Source organism: Populus alba, chromosome 12 (genome assembly GCF_005239225.2).
Source record: "Populus alba chromosome 12, ASM523922v2, whole genome shotgun sequence".
Classification (NCBI taxonomy): domain Eukaryota; kingdom Viridiplantae; phylum Streptophyta; class Magnoliopsida; order Malpighiales; family Salicaceae; genus Populus; species Populus alba.
In genome coordinates, this window is record NC_133295.1 from 9031514 (window position 1) to 9052622 (window position 21109).

At 29.9% G+C, this 21109-nt stretch overlaps 1 protein-coding gene across 1 annotated transcript; it reads right to left on the minus strand.

Annotated features, from left to right (window-relative positions):
* Positions 1-14618: 14618 nt before the first annotated feature.
* LOC118028993 (transcription factor PRE3) lies at positions 14619-16311 on the minus strand. Its single transcript, XM_035032750.2, has 2 exons — positions 15723-16311; positions 14619-15002 (listed from the first exon to the last, which is right to left on the minus strand). The coding sequence occupies exons 1-2, from the start codon at positions 15846-15848 to the stop codon at positions 14853-14855; spliced, it is 276 nt and encodes a 91-aa protein (XP_034888641.1). The 5' UTR covers positions 15849-16311; the 3' UTR covers positions 14619-14852.
* Positions 16312-21109: the final 4798 nt, after the last annotated feature.

Consider the following 21109-nt stretch of genomic DNA (forward strand, 5'->3'; position numbering starts at 1 on the left):
ATCATACTAATGATGGAATTGATCATAAAAATCGATCATCCATGAGATGGATAATAAAAATTGTTTGCTCAAAATTATCGATCATGGTCTTTAGTACTTTCTTCACATGTCAACCAATCAAATCATTTTAATCTTCACAATGTATAAGGTTTAAATTATAATTCATTTGTCAATTTTACAATTAATGTATGACACGTTCATTCTTTTATAAAAACTTAAATTCTCTTCAACAAAAAACCATAAACACTTACAAAAAAATTAAAACAAAAAATCTTGAACTCTTCTTTTTTTTAATCCCATTAATGACACCTCAAACTTTTACTCCCATATGGACAAAAGTGTTGCTACATTATGTTCATCCAGCCAATAAAAATCCAAAATCACAACTTTTGTCTAAATATTCTCTTAAAAAAATAATTTATAAAATATATATAATTATGAAAATTCATATTACATTAAATCATTGTTCCTAAATATTCTCAATCATTGCTCTATAAAGGTTGAATTATTTTGAGACCAATATATATCATGTTTTTTATGTATATAAAATGAAGTAATTATTCTCAAGCTAAGTATAAAGAGATATCTATGATTAATATGTGAGTATTTGTTAAATGATAAGTACATTGAGCCTATTTGCATGAAGATCTTATATAAAGAGATCACTTGTAGCTATGGAAAAACTCACATGATATAAGTTATCCTTAGACTTAAGATAATCAAGTTATTATATATAGATAATGCTATGTTTAGATGTTGACTACATTTTATTTTAATCAAGGTATTTTAAGGTGATTATGATGCGAACCTAAATGGTAAGAACTTTAGAGTCCTCAAACAAGATAGAAATAACCAAAGAAAGCTAAAATCATATTGAAAAAAAAAAAAAAAACTCAACCCAATAAACCAAAGTCATTGGATGAAAGATATTGATTTTTTAATAATAAAGAATCAAGAACTAGAAGTATAGGAAGAATACTACAAAGATAATTGATCTTTGATAAGTCCAAAAAAAGTTCAATGAATCTACAAATCATATGGAAGACAATTTTTTATTTATTATTTTCTTGCTTGCTAATAGTTTTTCAAATCTGATTTCAAACATGTTATTCTCTCTCATCTAGATGAATTAGTGGGTCTAATATATATGGATAAAAATCTTGAGAAGTCTAGTTTATAATCCAACTAGAATTGCTACAAACTTCCATCTATAGCTATAAATATAGCCTAAACAGTACACGAAAGTCTAGTCTGATAAATTTACAACATTTGCTATAATCTTGAGATATATGTGCAAGATGCCATTTAGGTTTCGATATACCTAGATAGTATAAGTTTTTTTTTTTTTGGCTTAGAGGAGGTAATCAAGATAGTTTAATTTGAAAATTGTAGATTAGATCATTAATTTTGTATTTCGTATTTATATTTGTATCATTTATTTTTATTATTCTTTCTAAATCTCTTAATTTTAATTTAATCTTTTGAACGTAAAATAAAAAAAAATCATTAAAAAGAAACAAAATTTAATAAAGACAAAAATTGTGGTTGAAGAGAAAGATGGTTCATCAAATTCTACTTCTAAGTGAAACTATTGTTTTTGTCCTTAACAAGAGATAAAGATCCTGGTCAACAGATGTGTAAATCATGCTTCTACGGTTACTTTTTGATACGTAAATAAACAATAGTATTGATCATGCATGATACTTAAAAATCTCACTTTTTCCAAGCAAGAGCAATTTGTTTGCAGATGGATTGATGCCTTCTGGAGGACTAAGAGAAAATAGTGTTTTTTATAATTCATTTGTTTTTTCTTGCAACGACACGATATAAGAAATTGATCGTTTTCCAAATGTGAGGGCATCGAGGAACTTTAAGAAGTTGTAGAAATTCAAGCATGTTGAAGGGCACCTCTAATCTAGATGTTAAATTATCTTTATGCGGATTAAAATTTTATTATCATTCTATTTTTATATATTTTTTTACTAAAAAACACTGAATAAAAAAAAATATAAATATAATATTTTTAAATTTTTAAGTGCATTGAACTGAAACGTGTCAATACAAACATATTTTTTGTAGAGGCATATACTAAGTCTGGTTAAAGTTAGATATAAAAACTAATTAAATCTAGTGCAAGTTAAACATAGTTATGATTGGGTATATTAAAGGCAAGTTAGGTCTGGAGATTCAAGAGATAATTGGATGTAACACCATTAATTTTATAGATTTTTACATAAAATATTAGGAGTTATTTCATAGAAAATAGATTTAAATAAACAAGTTTATTATGCATGTTAAAATCTACTTGATTTTTTGGCACTTCATCATGGATATTTATATTTATATATATAAAAGCAATTGATTGTGTTTGAATTTTATCATGTTGGGCTTTCTTATTGTATTTTCATTTTTCAGTGTAATTCTATTCTTTCCTTTTAAATTGGCCAATTCTGCTGTATACGAGGGCTAGAAAGAATGTTACTAAGTGGTAATTAGTTTAGTTGCAAATATAGTGATTAATGAGGCACATTATGCAAAGCAGATGATCATGGATCAGGATGGAAAATGATTTGGGGGTCCAAAACGCATCAAATCATGCTGTTGAGTCCATGTAGAAGAGATCCAACGCACTGTACATTTTGAGATGCTGTGATTGATTGGATTGATCTTCAAATGTGGAGGCTGCCCAGGTAGTTTTGCTTTGTTTTGATGATGGTGCAGATCATTGAAGATTATGCCAAATTCAATCTTCTTTTGAAATTAAGGAGGTGAAATAAAGAAGAGAATTTCAAGCTTGAAGAACCTATAGACATGAAAGGGAAGTTTTATTTGAATTTGATAAAAAAAAAAAAAAACTTTAATGAAAATAAACATAAAAGGGAAGAACCTGTTGTCATTTATTGGTTGGCATACAAAAACACATGCAGTGCCTGAACTGTTATCCTTCCTAGCTCAAAAAAAAAAAAAAAAAAAAACTTGTATTCTATATTTATTCTTTATTTTAGACTTTGTGACAGTGAGTTTTGCATTGAAACCCCACCCCATCTAAACTGTTATCTCAAAAAATAATATAATCCAGCAGTGCCTGAACTCATTTTTGTATTTATTTTTTTAATGTATTAATGGTTTTTTTATTTGTTTTATTTTCAAATAATCTTTAAATTTTAATTAATATCCATTCTCTATGATTTGTTTTTGTATTTTTTAGCCTTTCTTGAATAACGATTATTTTTTAATTATATAGGATGTGTTTAGTTTTTTCAGATGTTAGTATGATTTTTCTGTAATTTGTTTTTTGTATATTTTATAATATTTTTAATATGTGCAATCTTGCATAGTATTTTTTTTTTTACTTTTATTTTGCTCAATAAATTTTATGTGTATCAATCTCTATTACAAATTTATTTTCATAAACAAATTCATTAGAAACAATCAGGTAAATCACCTGTATTGCGATATTAAATATCTTTATCTACATTGGTATCTTAATTTTTCCAATTATGTTTTTATTCATCATTTATTTATTTATTTATTTACACAATGATTAGTGGTTTATTTAATTGAATGTGTACATAAATTTTTTAATTTACATTTATGATTTTTTATGTAAAACATTGCATTAAAAAATTCAACATGTTCAAGTTATTGGATCATGTATTGGTGTTTTCAATTTGATTCTTATTCTTATGATTTTTTTTTCCTTAGCTCTTTTATAAAAGTTTTGTTCTTTTTAATTTCACAATTCAATCAAACTTAATAGTGAATTTTTTTGGTCCTCATTGATCAATTTTTTTTATATATATATATTTATGTTTTCTTGTTTGTTATTATTGCCTCTCTCCCTTTTTTTTTTCTTTTTTTTTTTTCCAATATGATTCAAATAAAACCAACTTATTTGTGTTTGCGATGTCAAAATATTTTACTAGAACAATAATATAGACCCAAAGCGCAACACGAGCACCAATAACCAGTATTAAAGAACTCTAAAACGTGTAGGAAATTCACTGTGACAGCTTTGTTTTTTTTTTTTCTTTTTTCTTTTTGTAGCAGTTTTTTTTTCACTGTAGCAATTTGTTTTTTTTTTCTTTTGTTTCTATTTTTTTGTTACATGTTTTTTTTTCTTTTTTTTTTTTACCCAAAATTGACTTATTTGTCTTTTTTTTTCTTTTTTTTAATTTTTTTTCAAAATTATCTTTACTAATTTTTTTAAATATTGAGCTGGTTGAAAATTTAACTATGTAGTTCTTTTCTTTAAAACATTATGGATTGCTATAATAATCTCACACATTGTTTTTTTTTTCTTTTTATGATTTATTTATTTTTTTTCAAAATGGTCTTTGTAGATTTTATTTTTTAATATATTAAGTTGGTTGAGAATTTAGCTTTGTAGTTTTTTTTTTTTTTAAATAATATGGATTGCTACAGTGTTTTCCCTACATAGTTTTTGCTTTGCTACAGTGTTTCCCCACATATTTTTTTAAAAAATTATATTTATGAAATTTATTTTTTCAATATTGAGCTGAATGATAATCTAGCTTTAGCTTTCCTCACATGTTTTTTTTTTTATTTTTTTTATTTTTTTTTATTTTTTTTCCAAAACTGTCAATTTTTACATTTTTTTTTTCAGAATTATTTTTGTTGATTTTATTTTTTTACTATTGACTTGGTTGAAAATTTAGATTTTTTATTCATTTCTTTAAAACACTGTAGTTTTCCCCACGTGTTTTTTTTTTCTTTTTTTACATGTTTATTCATTTATTTTACCCAAAATTGATTTTTTTAAAAAAAAAATAGTCTGTTATTTTTTTTTATATTGATTTGGTTGAAAACTTAGTTTTGTAGCTTTTTTCAAAAAAAAAAAAAAAACACTATGGATTACTACAATATTAGCTTTTTTTTTTTCTTTTTAATTTTTTTAATGAATTTTTTTAATTTGATTGAGTTTGTTAATGTTAATTTTTATTTATTTAGTTATCAGATTTTCATGATACGGATCTCAGGTTTGATGGTTGACCTGATTTGACGAGTTATTTTTTTCATTTAGTTTAATTTGTTAAAGTTAATTTTCTTTCTATTTAATTATCAGACTTTCATACTTTCATAACACGTATCCTGGGCTTGAGAGGTTAACTTGGTTTGAAGGGTTAACCCAGTTAATTCTGGGTAAACCCGTCATTTTTTTTCTATTTAGTTATCAAACTTTCATGACGCGAATCCTAGGTTTTACAGGATAACCTGGTTTAAAGGGTTAACCCAATTAATTCATTTTTTTTTCTTCATTAGTTTTTTCCTTCCTGTTGATTTTTTTCTTTGTTTTTTTTAATTAGTCTATTTAATTATCACACTTTTATGACACGACCTTATAGCCAGACCCACATCCAATATTCTTGAGTCCGGTGTTGCAGTTAGGCTCACATAAACTTGGGTCATGCAAGTTTAATTTTATTATTAATATTATAGATATTACTTTTAGGTCAAGCGTTGCAGCCAAACCTAAGATTCTTGAGTATGGCCTTGCAAAAAAACCCAAGATTTTTAAATTTTTTGTTTTTTTTTTTTTATATTTTTATACAAAAAAAAATGACCCGCGGCATCGCGCTAGTCATGTGTTTAGTAAAACACTAAAAGGTGTGGGTTTTTTTCATTGTATATGACATTGTTCATATACTCACAAAACATTGTGGACATACTATTTATTTTTTAATAATTCATTTTTGTATTCAAAGTTTTATTTTGAGTGATTTGATGTTAATTGAAGGCCAATTATTTTTAATTTCTTAGGCAATGATAGAATTGAAAGAAGATGAATCAAAATGAAAAAGGCACCGAACTTGAATGGTTTGCCAAATATTTCATGAAAAATACATCATGTCCTCAAACTTTTTTAAAAAAGCAAATTATACATTTTAGGTCCATTTAAATTTTTTTAAAAATCACTTTTAGTACAAAAGTTTACTTGTATTATTTCTTGATCCTTGGTTAGAGAGTGGTGAGAGAGGTGGGTCACTAGATTCTAGAAATGAGAGAGAAAGTCATCGTTCAAGCTATTTTTTACCACCAAAATAGATTTTTTTGGTTTCTACGGGTTTGATGGGGTGAGATAAGTTTCTTTGTGATGTTTTAGATACTCAATGCTGCCTGAAAAAACATATCCAAGTCAAGAAAAACAAATCTAACCCGGTTTGTTTTTGGACCTCTATTTAGGTTTATTGGGTTGTTGAGTTGGTTTTTAATTGTTCCAATGATGTTGGTGAGATTGTTTATGGTTGAAATGAATTAAAATGGAGTCTTAGGGCAAAAGAGACACTTCCTTATTTTTCTAGCAATCGCAATGGTGATTAGAATCTAGACCAGCAGGCGACATGTCGTTTGTGTATTAAAAAAATAAGGGTAGATGATTTTAAGAAATAAAAAAAAATTAAAAAGCAAAACTAAGTTAAGGCACGCAGGCCTAGGGTTGAAGGCCCACCCATGCGCCTCAACTTTTCCTTGCATTGGCCCAGACACACTAGGCTTTTTTTTTGTTTTTATTTTTTATTTTTTTATATATATCTAGGCTAAGTATAAATTTTAAAAAGAAAAAAACACATTTAGCTTAGTTGAGTCTATGACCTAAATATCAAGTTTGACAAGTTAAGCCACAACAACTAGACTATTATTTATTTTTTAAATTTTGATTTTTTTAATTGATACTTTTTTTAAATGTGTCTGTTTTTTTAAAAGTACTTTTTAAATATATATTTCAATTCATATCACTCATCAACAACTTTTTTTTCTTATTAACATTTTTTGGAAAGATATATTTTTAAAATTTTTTGTGTATTTAATTTTTGAAGAGATTTGTATGATTCAATTATATATATATATATATAGATCAAATTTATTTTTGAAAATAAAAAATATTAATTTACAGATAATATTTCTAATATGTATAATTTTGTAAAAAAAAATTTTCTTCAATCAATTTAATATGTATTTTTATTTTTATTATTGTTTGATTGAATCAAAAAATTATTTTAATAAATAAATTTAGCAAACACAACCGATTAAAATATCTCATCTTGTTAGATTAAATATCTTGATCTACATTTATTTCTTGATTTTTCTAGTTTTATTTCTAGTTATTATTTATGATTTTTTTTTCATTTATTAATATATATAAATCTTGATTTATTTAATTATATTTATGCATAAATTTTTTTTTTTATTTTAACTTAGAATCTTTTTAACTACAAAAATAAATAAAAAAACTTATATATATATATATATATTATAAAAAAATATTTGGTCAACAAAACGAAGTGAGGTCAAAATAACTAGTTTCAAACAAAACTAACTGGTTTTCAAAAGGGGTTGTTCATAAAAATTAAAAATTATACCAAACTATCCGTATACTACTTGTATTATTTATATTTTTTATTTGTTATGTATAAAAAACAATAAACTCTTTCGAAACCTGCTTTAAAAATTCAGATATATATATTTTTTCTCATTTTAAAGGGCAATGGTGATGATGTTGCTTGTGCAGGTAATTACACTAGCTAGTCGTAGGATCAGTACTTGCATTGAGAGACTTTATTTGTATAGAATAAGATTGAATATTGTAAAGTGCATATTATTTATAATAATAAATATAAAAGGATAAAAAAGCGTTGATTACATTGTCGAAGAATCGAGCAAAGCAATGCATCTGGTCATGTCCTGTAATTTAATTCTTAAAGTGAAACACAATCTCAAAAGTTGGTTTGTGTTTGGTAAATGTGATGATTATTTTTTAAAATATTTTTTATTTTAAAATATATTAAAATAATATATTTTTTATTTTTTTAAAATTATTTTTGATATTAGTATATCAAAATAATTAGAAAATTTAAAAAATATATTAATTTAAAATAAAAAAATAAAAAATTTAATTTTTTTTTAAATACTTCCAAAATACAATGTCAAACATATATTTAAATTATATAAGAAAATTATTGTTATCCATAAAGAAGTCTTTATACATAAGAAAAAACATATACATATAGACTAATTTAGTTAAAACAGAACTCTTAATTAAAAAAATTACACTAGTAAATCAATAGGGTTAATTAAAAAGTTACATGCTTGATGAGATAGTAAATTGTTTTTAGTTAATAAAAAAGACTAAGGTTCAAATTCAGAATGGGATATAGATTGTTGCTATATATTATATGGATTTATTCTCTCTCGAGGTTTTTTTTAGTTAATAAACGAGGTCTTAGGTTTAAATTATACCCTAATCAATTTAATTTATTTTTTTATTATATTTTTAAGTTAATTTTTAAACTTGATAGGATCTTAACTGACTAGATCGTGTCCAATTTTAACTAGATTGATCTTAAAATGTATTCATGCTTCACCCAAAATGGTAATAAAATGAGTTCATGCTCGCAGGGTTGGGTCAGGAGAACATGGACCTTACGTACGAACTGCTCAAGGCAATGCACACATGAACACATCAATGCTGTCTTGGACAATAAATTAATTTTTTTAAAATAAAAGGATAATACATTACTTAATGCCTAAATTTTAATGTTTCAGTATTTCTCAAATGAATATAGAATATTATTTTGTACACAAGCGAGGGCATTGAATGCAATCAGAGACTTGCTCTCTGCATGTAACCTGTAATTTCTTTGAAGGCTACTTCTACTCCACTGGTTGGGTTAGGAGTTGGTACAATGGGCCCTCGTGTATTGTGGTTGGGAGGTCTAATGGCCTGGCACCTGTATGCATACCTTATAAACACAACATTTAAAAACTGATGGAAAAAGATTTTATCATGTCAATTTGTGGATGCCGAAGGAGTCGATTTTATCATGTCCACAGCAAAAGGATGGTTATGGTAGGAGGATAGGATTACGAGTCGTATTATCAATCAATATGTACCTAAAGCCACACAAGGCAGGGACATTTTTCCTCACAATAAGGCCTTTTTCAAACTGATGGAAAAAGATTTTACCACTAATTTTTCTTATAATTTTTTTCAAAAAATATGATATAAAAGAAAGCGCATGGACCTAGAGCTCCCAGTACCTACGGGCGCACTAGGCCGGCATGAACCAGCCCCATCATGCCACAAAAACAAGTGCGATGGGCAGGCACGTGCCAAACCTTGGCAGACTAGACTAGCACATGCCTGGCTCAAGTGTGTTGGGAAAATGTGCTGCCAGGCTCTAGCATGCGAGCCTAACATGTTGCCCCTAGACCTAATTTTTGGGTGGAGACTTTACACCCAGGGTATTTTCCCAACCTTTGCACCCTTGGTTTTGAGAGAGATTTGTCTGACGGGTCACACAACTAAAATTATACTTGGGCATAATACTTATAGGTTTGAACAGGATGCCTAAAACTATCTCTACCTAGGCTATAGGGAACTATTGCCTCTTCAATTATATAAATGGTGATAGGCCTATGTTCCACCTACACCCCTGAGTTTACAAAAGGCTTCATCGGCCTATTATGTCTCCATCTCCTATAATGATAAATGTGGTGGGTGATTTTAGTGGAAGACATGAAGACAAGTGTGTGATTGTAGTTACTTGAGCAAACTGAGTGAAACACAACTCATTGCTCACTAAAATGATTATTCTCAAACCCCTCTATCCTAACAAAATGACAAGGTTTATGAGGTATAAATTTCTCTTGAACCATTTGGATCTCTCCATTCTTTAAATATTTTGACTCTCTCAAGCAATATCTCTCTCACACAGATAGTTACTTAAGAATCTGAGAGTTTTTAAATTTATCAAAAAGGATCTTTTAAGGTAATTGGTCTCCAACCTCAAGCTACACCAATCATGGCTATATTGACAACGAAGAGTGGAACATATTGCAACAATAAAGTGATTAACTCATTATTCAACCACAAAAAAAAACATTATTTTAAGCATTTAGGATTTTGAAACATCATTATTTAATTTTGTTTATGGGAAATTGATTAAAAAAAAAGCCTTTGTTTCTTCGTATAACTTATTTTTGACATTTCCATGGTAGACAACCACGATAAACCTGGGCTAGGATGTGGGAATGATCTATCTACCACTGCAGACACCTCTGCCTAATCGAACCTTCAACAACGTATTTAGCAAGTACAACTCCTCACATAGATAGTGTTAGCAATGCAAGGTCAAAATCATACCTTTCCACCTTTAACAAGTCTAGGTATCTCTAGTAATGTTTTCAACCCCAGCACCAAGACACTCCTAATGCATATAGGTAATTGCATTACCCTGAGGAGTCTGGGCAAAATAATCTTAAAAAAAGCATTTGCCTTTGCACTTGCTAAGTCCCTTAAGTGGTAATTCATGTCGTCGTGCTACCCTTATATAGAGTAGGAATTATTGGCTTATAACCTCTAAAAACTATAAGATTGATGTTAATCATCAACCTCACCATTCCTCATCAAACTTTTCAGGCTCACTTAAGCTTAGCGGAAAAAAAGGATCAAAAGACACTTAATATTTAAGCTTCTCTAAGAAAATATCTACAACCCCCATCAAATGCGGGGCTCTTTATTTTCCAAATGAGTTTTGAATACTTAATATTTAGTTTTAATATTTCAAGAGTTTAAGTGAAAAACTCTTAGTCATTGATAAAGTACATCACTAAAGTGATAAATCTTAAAGATGACACTTCTTCAAGTGGTGAAAAATAGCTTGGTGAGGATTCATCAAGGACATTATAATCTTTGACTTGAATTAATAAATAATACAATACTCAAGACTGATGTCATAACCCATTTCTGGGCTATTCCCTAATTTCACTTTTTTTAATAAAAAAAAAAATAAAGGTCATTTTATCGCAGCAACTGAAGACAATAAAGCTGGCTGCTTTCGTTGCCGCTGTTACTACCTCCCCCTAGGTAATGCACTCTCCCTTTTCTAAACCTCTTGCATTCTCTAATACTGATAGGTATGCCATTTTGGCATGATGTTATGTGTAAAGAGATCAAGGCTTTCATATTTTTATTGGCTTGCACTTGAAAAAGAAAATAAAAAATTGATAAATATTTTGAAAAAATAACTTAAGAAATTAAATATCTGTTATTAAAAATATTTTTTATTTTCTTATCTAATTACTGGTAAATGTTTTATTAAAAATCTTTACTTTACTTGAAATTGCTAATTTTTTATATTAATTCTTTATATTATTTTTAAAAAAGACAAATATTATGATAGAAATAAATTTTATATAAAAAGTAGAAGAGCATGAACACATAAAAGTATGCCATTTTGGCATGATGCTATGTGTAAAGAGATCAAGGCTTTGCGCTCTAATCACATTTGATCTTTAGTTCCTTTTCATCATTCGATGAACATTGTTGGCAGTAGATGGGTGTATCGGATCAAACGTCGTGTTAATGATAGTATTGAGTGTTATAAAAATAATCCTCATTGCCAAAGGCTTTACCTTGCAGGAAGACATTGATTATCCTGAAACCTTAAGTCCAATTGTTAAGCAGGCCACCGTCCGATTAGTTTTCTCCATTGCGGTTTTGCACACTTGGAAGATTCATCAACTTGATATTCATAATACCTTTCTTAATAGCATTCTTACTGAAGAGGTATACACGAAACAACCTCCAGGTTTTGTTGACTCTACTCTTTCATCTCATGTGTGCAGATTGCACAAGTCATTGTATGGTTTAAAACAGGCACCGAGGGCATGGTACACTCGTCTAAGTGATTTTTTGCTCTCCATCGATTTTCTTGCCTCCAAGGTTGACACCTCATTGTTTATCTTATCTAATGGAGCTAATATCTTTTATCTTTTAGTGTATGTTGATGATATCCTACTTACGGGTAGCAACTCTGCTATGCTCCATCACCTAATACAGTTATTAAGCTTTGAATTCAAGCTTTGTGACATAGGCATCATCCACTACTTTTTGGGTATTGAAGTTCAGTGTATTGGTATAGATTTGATGCTGCGTAAACACAAATATATTCTTGACATCCTCACTCGGGCTGGTATGACTTCCTGTAAACTCGTTGATACTCTAATCTCTTCTTCGAAAGTTACTATACTACCGGATTATTCATTCTCTAATCCTACACAGTTTCGTCAAATCATGGGTGCCCTTCAATATCTTATCTTCACCTGCTTAGATATCTACTTTGCTGTTAACAGAGTTTGTTACTTCATACATACTCTTACAGATTCTTATTGGACCATCGTTAAACATATTCTATGCTACCTTAAAGGTACGACCTCCTATGGATTCCATATCACTCGAGGTTCCTCCTTTGCTCTACATGGCTTTACTGATGCAGATTGAGGTGGTAGTATTAATGATCGCAAGTCTACAGGTGGTTACCTTGTTTTCTTTGGTTAAACGCCGATTTTATGGAAACCCGGTAAGCAACACATAGTTGCTCACTCCTCTTCTGAGGCTGAGTATAAAGCCTCAATAGAAGGTATTGTTAAGGTTATTTAGTTGTAATATTTGTTAACAGATCTACAGGTTCCCTCTATCTTTGCTCCTACCATTTGGTGTGATAACCTCGAAGCGAGCTATCTCTTCGCGAATCCTATTTTCATGCTTGTACTAAGTATGCTGAAGTAGATTATCATTTTATCCGCGACCGGGTTGTGAAGAAAGAGATTCAGATTCGTTTTATCCTCTTTCAGGATCAACTTGTTGATGTCTTCATCAAACCGCTTTCTGCTTTGTCCTTTAATGTTTTTCAATTTAAGCTTCGGGTCGATTCTCCACCCTCAACTTGAGAAGGTATTTTATAGAATGTATAGCATGTATATATCTGAATAAAAAATTAATATAGAATTATTCTAATAATATAATCCATATAATTATTGCCGTGTTTTGCTACAAACATATATATACATAGAAAAAGTTAGTTAAGGCATGATCTAAGCGACTCTATTATTCTCAATATCTTAATTTGAAAATCCAAGGAATTAATAGGCCAAACAATTAATTAAGTGCGTGGGGGAATTGGCTGAAAAAGGTTGATCCCACTCACAATGCGAGGAGAGTCCATGAAGGTTTGATTGACTTCGGTCGAGTGGTGTTAGAAACATCCTGGAGAGATAGTTACGAAGTTGTGGCACGTGGCATGAAACATCTAGGTGTTAAGGTTCTGGTATGTCTATTTATGTGCTATGTTCTAAGGGAGGTTGTACTTCTATATGTGTCAATTTTTTGTGTTTCCATTTTATTTTATTTTAATTTTAAACAAACAAGAGATTTTTGGGCCGCACAAAAGATTCCAACACATGTTTGGGCATTGAGGCCTCTAGCGAGCTCTATTTCAAGTACCTTTAATGGTCGATAGTTGATTTCGACCATTTTAACTAGTTCGCTCGAGAATAACTAATATTTTTCTTTATCAATCAAATGGATAAATTATTATTTTTATATAAACACTTAACTAGTTCGCTCGGTCTGCCCTTTCAAAAGCCAATGTCCCAGTCAACAATACGCCACACCATTCTTCGTACTTCGATCCCAAATCACGAAACACCCTATGCATTAATGTAACAATACATACTTTTCACAGATGAGTTGTTTATATATTTTTGGCTCATCACCGTCGTCGTCTCACATTATAGAACTTAGAGACAGAGAACAAAGTCAAGTTTTAATATTGTTGCCTATCTACGTGCAGCTCTTCTGCTTGTTTTTGCGTGCATATTAGCCAAAACTACCCGTTCCCTTTCCCAACACAATAGAAAAGGAAATTAAAGATGTATAGAAGCTGTGCCTACACTCCCAGCATAGCATAGTATAGAGAGACTATTGCCTTTTTTTTATTAGAAAATAATATAAATTATATCTTAGAATTTCATCTAACAACTTAAGTTATTGCCTTTTTTTTATTAGAAAATAATATAAATTATATCTTAGAATTTCATCTAACAACTTAAGTTATTGAGTTAAAATGATTATTTAATATATATGGTATCAGAACCTTGATGACCAACTAGTCACGAGTTTGAATCTTACCATCTCCATTTATTTGATAAAAATTAAACATAAGATAATGTGTACCTGTGCAAGTTTTAAGCCCAAAAGGTTTTCACTTGAGGGACTATGTTAGAAAATAATATAAATCATATCCTAGAACCTCACCTAACAACTTAAGCTATTGAATTGAGATTGTTCTTTGACATCTTTTCCTTGTGTATATTATTTACTTCAGGGAAGCAATGACAAGCAAGGCTATGCACCTCTGCTTGGTTCTCTAGAGCACTATGTATAACGAAAAATGAGCCAAAATATCTATCACAATTATGGTAATTAAGTGTGTGTGTGATGAGCTTGGCAAATAGACAAAGGGAACTTTCATAGTATAGTATATATCGCACCCTCCCTAGATCTAACCTTATTCATTAACAGTCAAGTTAAAATATGCAAGGGTTCCAAGAACCGCACCCTCCCTCTCTATTTATTTATATATTTGTTTTTTTAAAGAAGGGATTATTTAAGTCCATGGATCCATGGTCTTCAACGTGTATGCATTAGATCCAAAACTCAAGTTACGAACGTGCAATACTTTGTTTTGATAAAACTATGTCATTGACTTGTTCTAAACAATACTGTCACCCATGCTGTGAGGAAATTGACAAGTTCATTTTCCATCAAATATAAACGATAGGAGATTTTTTTATTATTATTAACTTTATTATATTCCTTGACATAGCCTTGCAGAAGGTTTTTCTAATCTCTAAAACAGCACTACTACGGATTAACTCTGGTGCTAAAATCTAGAAATTAAAATCTAAGATAGAGAGAAGAACAAAGGAAGAGAGAGGAAACATGATCCTACTGCATAAGCCAAGCAAGTAGTATTAATCCTTAATCAGCTCTATTGCATCAGTAAGTTCCTGATTATTGCAGCTTGGGCTGTGTCAGTTGTTTCCAATAGCTCAGACAGCCGCTCGCTAAGATCACCAACCTCTCTATGCAAGCTTTTAATATAGTTGCATGTCTCCTGCAAGATCTTGGCAGCCGAAACCTTCGAACAATAAAAATAAAATAAAAAATCCAACTCAAGTTAAAAGCTAGTAAAGCACAAACATATACCGAAGGTCTCAGAAGTAGCTTGAAAAAAGAAGTAAACATCGCAACATATGTAAAGTTGAAAATGTCTATAATTAGATGCTAGTCGCACAAAAGCAAAACCGACCACATCAAACGTTTGTAACTATTACATCTACGTACCAACAGCACACACAAAAAAAAAAAAGAACAAATGGATCTGTAAATGGTCTGGCAGTTAAAGAGATAACAGAAGCTGTACACTTGAATAAACTTTGTGGGTCTTTCATGGATCAGTAGAGGAAGTTATTCGTTCAGTATATGAATTAGGAAGAAGTCAAAGGAACTCGACAATAAAAAATCCACTTTGCTTTACATTTCTTAAAGGAAACTGATGACTGCTGTGTATATATGCTACTATAATTGTTACAGTACTAGCTAGTAGGTTTTAGCTCCTAAACCATGAGAAGCCATCCTTTCTTTTTTCTTGGATTAATTTTTGTTTGAGACCAGTCCAATTAATAGAGATAAAAATATCATCTTAGCTACAGCTCCTACAATTTAATTGAAAACAGTTTACCGGTGAATATATTATATAGCTGGGGAGGTCATAAAACTAGTTATAAATTAAATAGACCTACTAGTAATAATTAAGTTTTTGTTTTTTAACTCCTACTAACTACTACTATAGTAGTACCTTGTCAGAACGCCTGTTACGAATCTCAGGAAGAAGTTGTTGCAGCTTTGTAACAAGATCAAGGATCTGATCATCACTGATTCTTGAACTACTTGATTGCCTCGATCGTGACCTTCGGCTAGACATGTTCTTGAAATTGATATTCACTTAATTATGGAAACAAGCAGTAGCAGCTCAAAGAAAGAAACAAGGGATGATTATAGAGGAGATACAGTCTATATATATATATATATATATATATAATCAGGCGAGTGAGAAGTATAGGGACGAAGAAAGAAAGTTACAGGCGAGTGTGCAAGTTAAAAAGAAGGAAAATAGTCATGAGAAAGAGTGAAGAGGCAAGTTATGGAAAGAAGTGAAGGGGGAAGAGAAATTAAGAAAGGGAGCACAAGATCACAAGCAGTGGTGTTGGAGCTAGCGGAGAAAACAAATGTGAATGCATGGGAGAAAGCAGTGGGCTAAGCTTTCATTTAAATAGGGTTTTTTTTTAGAAGAAAGAGAGTGTGCGAAAGAATCAAATTTCTAGAGATGCGCCATACTGTCTTCCTTTGTGTGTGTTCCCAGGTCGGAGTTTGATCTCAACTGGAATCTCGCACTCTCTCTTGTTTCCTAGCCAGCGAGTATGTGTCAGTACCCTCCACGCAGCACCATCTTATTTTATTACCCCCCCCCCCCGCACTAATTAATATTTTTAATTCTGTTTTTTCCAGAAACCTAGATTTATTTTCATCTTCTGTCTCTCATATATATATATATATATATATATATATTCACACACACCTGAATTTTTGACCCGTATGGTTGTGATTATTTTTGAAATTATTTTTTATTTATAAATATATTAAAATAATAATTATTTATTTTTTAAAATTTATTTTTGATACTAGTATATTAAAATGATTTTAAAAACATAAAAAATATTAGTTTAAAATAAATAAAATTTTAAATTTTAAATTTTTTTTAAAATATTTTTAAAATACAAACACAAATAAAATTTAAAGATGATGATCATCCTAATTCCTTGAAAATTTTAGGAGCAAGTGAGGGCCTGGACGGTATGTTTTAACAGATTATTATGAATATTTTGCCTTGCGTATTCACTTACTTATTGTAACTGAGCTTTAACCTAATTCTTATGAGCTTTGTGCTTTGAATTTCTTGATATTTATATCTTTCTTAAATAAAATTTAGATAGTTTTAAATTATTAATCAGGTTTCAAGAATACATATATGGGTATCTATTATCTATTATTATTTATTATTCAATAAAAAATAAAATAGTTAATATATATATATATATATATATATATTAAATAGTAAAATGATATATATTTATGTGTGTTTTGGGTTACTGTTATGATATGTATATATCATATTATATTAAAATAAATCTGAATGTTTGATAAATATATCTATATAATATAAATATATATTTCAATTTAGGTTCAGGTGAGTTTTGGAGCATATATAACAATATTCATACTCTATTTATTATTAATTAGTAAAGTAACAATCCAAAAAGTAAACACCTTTTCAAGGCAAGTTAAGTCGATATCCTTTGTTATTATCCATCATTAATAGTTCATTGATATTATTATCGTGAGTACTTCCATATCTCTCACTAAGATTTGATGAAGAAATATTAATAGTTATATCAAATCCTTGATAAAATTTCACCAACTGATACAATATTGCCAACTAATTTGTATATATTAAGTTTATTTTATTAATCAATAGTTTCAGAATTTAAAGGATGTTTAATTTTAAAACTAGATTATTTACTTATATTATGTTGTGGGTCAGATCAATTTTTTTAAAAAAATTTAGGCATTGCTAATGTGATTTTTTTAAAAAATTAAACCATGTAGAGAGTAACCTGATGTGAAAAAATCAACTTGTCAAGTTCAAAAACAACCTAAACAATAAAAAAACCATAGTTTGACTAAAAACAAAATTTAAAACAATATCTTTTTAAAAATATTGAGACGATAATATATTGAATCGACTTGGGTTAACTTAGATTAATATGTAAAATCCATAATTAGGGTAATGAGACTATGATAACCTTATAGAAAACAAATAAAAAAATATTTTGAAGCTTAATTCTCAATTAATTCAATGTTGAAGGATGAAATTGAAAAAAAAAATAAAAAAAAGTACTAAAAAATGACTTAAGTCAACATTGGTTACCATGTTAAATTTGAATTATGAGACCGGGATAACCCAATATAAAAAAAAAATTATGAAGCATAATTTCCAATCAATCTAATTTTGAATGTTGAAATTGAAAAAAAATCAATTAGAAAAGGAGACAAAAAAGACCTGAGTCAATTTGTTAAACCTATGACTCAGGTTATGAGTCTGAAATAACCTTATAGAAAACCAACAAAAAATACTATGAAGATTAATTCATAATCAACTCAATGTTGAAGGATAAAATTGAAAAAAAAAATCCAATTACAAAAATAGACAAAGGAAACTCTAGCCAACTGGTTAACCTATAAAAGTTATGTCTTGAGTCATTAGACTGAGATAATCTCTTAGAAAACAAACTAAAATAAATTATAAAACTCAATTTCCAATAAATATAATGTTGGAGGATTAAATTAAAAAAAAAAATAAAAGAAAACATAAAAAGAAAGTATTGCTTCCATGAACAATACTTTATAAGGATAAAAATAATGATTTCTTCTCCTTAATTAGTTTATGTTAATGATATCTAACAATTCTTGATTTGAGATACTTTAATGGATTTATAGTTCACATATATATTTTTATTTTTTTATTATATTTTCTAAATGTTAAAAATATTTTTTTTTGTTATATAACTTTTGATCTTAAATTGAGAATTAGTCGTCAATAATGAGGCAAGCTCAAACCCAAAAGTTGCTTAATCAATCATAATTTGAATATCACACTTTTTTTTAAATGGAGAAAACCTGAAAGAAAATAGCATATTGTTTCTGTTTATCAAAATGTCTATGCTTTTTTTTTTTTTTTTTTTATAAAAAAGTTCTCTATAAAATACAAAGAAAAAAGAAAACAATTAAGCCATTTAAATTCCATAATTTTCTCCAATTTAATATCTTAGTTGTGAGTTATGTTGTTCAATTTAATTTACATAAAACATTCTATGAACACCATTTAACTAGGTAAGTTGTAACCAATACTATTTACACTAACATATCTTAAACTTATCTCATTTTTCTAATATTTCTTATAAATATTTCTAGTCAGCACCCAAAATCATTGGTTTGTAGTAATTCAAGATGATTGACAATTTGAAAAGAAAAAACCTTTCTATGCACCTAAAACTAAATTAGTTTAAACTCAAAAGTTTAAATTTCTTAGTCATTTGTCCCCTATATATTGATCTTATTATCATTATTATTGTTGCTACCCAATTTTTGACCCAAGTTTTGATAAATTTTCAGAAAAAATCCAAATAGCGAAAAACATCAAAAATCCAAAAAAATACAGTTTTTTAATATATTTGCGTCATTTTTAGAATTTTTAGGATCATCTTAAAAGAATTTAAATTTTCAAAGGTTTTTAGAATGCATTAGACTTTTAACGCGTTATTTTTAAAATCACCAATTTTCCTCATTCAAGTTGATGTTGATAAGAAAAATCTCAAAAAAATAAAAAAAAAAATCAAATTTACAGAAAAGAAAGAAGTTGAGAGACCAAGTTTGAAAACCTAGCAATATTTTTACATATAAATACTAGTCTCTACAACATACACAAGAAGAGGGGGGTAATTTTGGAAGAAAAATACAAAAAAAATGGAGAAACCTATTCCTAAAATCCATCTTTACCCAAACGCAGCCGCACCCTCTCCGGTGGCTCACCATCTTCTTCTTCTCTCACCGCAACCGCATCTCCTCGACCATCTTTCTTCCCATTCTTCTCCCTCACCAGACATAACAGCCGACCACCATACAGCCCCAGCCATACTCTCCCCTTCTCCTCAGCCAAAAACAAAGACCAACCCCTCCATCTTGCTTCCCTCTCAACAGATTTTCCTCCATTTTTCCCCATAAAAAATCAGTGTTGTCTTCAGCTCCTTCTCCCCTCAGCCACAACCTTTCTCCTTCTCCAAGACACAGCAGGTCTATTCTCCCCCCCACACACATAGAAACAAAATCGCCTCACAGCCCCCATAAACCCAAATCCTCCACCCAACAATCACACAATGCAAGTCCCCCCTCCATTCGGCCTCTAGCAGCAGCGATCAAAACAATAGCCACAACAGCGCTGCCATCACTGGAGATTCAGTAGCTTACAAACCTCATCTATTCCCTTACCGTCGACCTAAACGACGGACTAGCCACGACATCCCTCTCCCCATGCAGCAGCGCCTTCTTCTACCAGCAGCATGCCCACAGAGCCGCCATCGTCCACTCTCACCTTGGAGCCGTCAGCCACCAGAAGGAGGAAAAACTTATCACAGATCTAAAAACGAGGAAACAAATTTAAAGAAAATAAACAAGTAAAATCAATTATTGTGTGCATTTTTGTTGTTGTTGCAGGTCGTTGCCGACAAGGAAAGGAAGGAGGAAGTCATTTCAGATCCACTCATTTTCTAGCTTTTCTTGCGGAGGCACGTGAACCCACACGCCGCCAGTGACAGTGGCATGTGGAGCAAACATGCTGCCACTGTTTCTGCTATCCCTAAGGCTTGACAACATTGTTCCAGTGACTTAGAGACTACATTGTTTTTTATTCTAATTTTTAAAACTTCTTTAACACATTAAAGCCACGAAGCAGCTTACCTTAGGTAGGGTGCGTTAGGGGTGCTAATACCTTCCCTATCCACAACCAGTCCCCTACCCATGAATCTCTGACAAGATCAGTACATATGAGTTTCCTAGTAACCCTCATTCAATTACTAGGTGGCGACTCCCAACGAATCAAAGCTATGAAACAAAAAATCACCAAGTCGACGTCGCGCAGGTGATGTGCGACAGAATAGCGACTCTACTAAGGAAGGTACTATTTCTGACAATATTAGACCAAGCTTTGTATATTTGATGTGTTTATGTTTTTGTATTTTTATCTTATTTTATTTTTGTTTTATCCATGCATTTTGTAGACTTGTCTCATGGATCATTTGTTTTTTTTTTTTGAAAGCACACACAAGCTTCTATGTTAGGTGGTGAATTAGTGATCTGCCCTATGACTATTGGTCAGGGTTCAGATCGTGAAACACACAACTCATATCTGAGTGCCTGCTTAATAATGGTGGGTATACGTACCTTAACCATTTCTTGCAATGCCCCTATACTGTCTTTATGAAGATCATCAATGAGCAGATATGAGACCCTTTTGATACCAGATAGAAAACATACCCATGTTCACATAATGAATAGAACATGTCCTTAGGT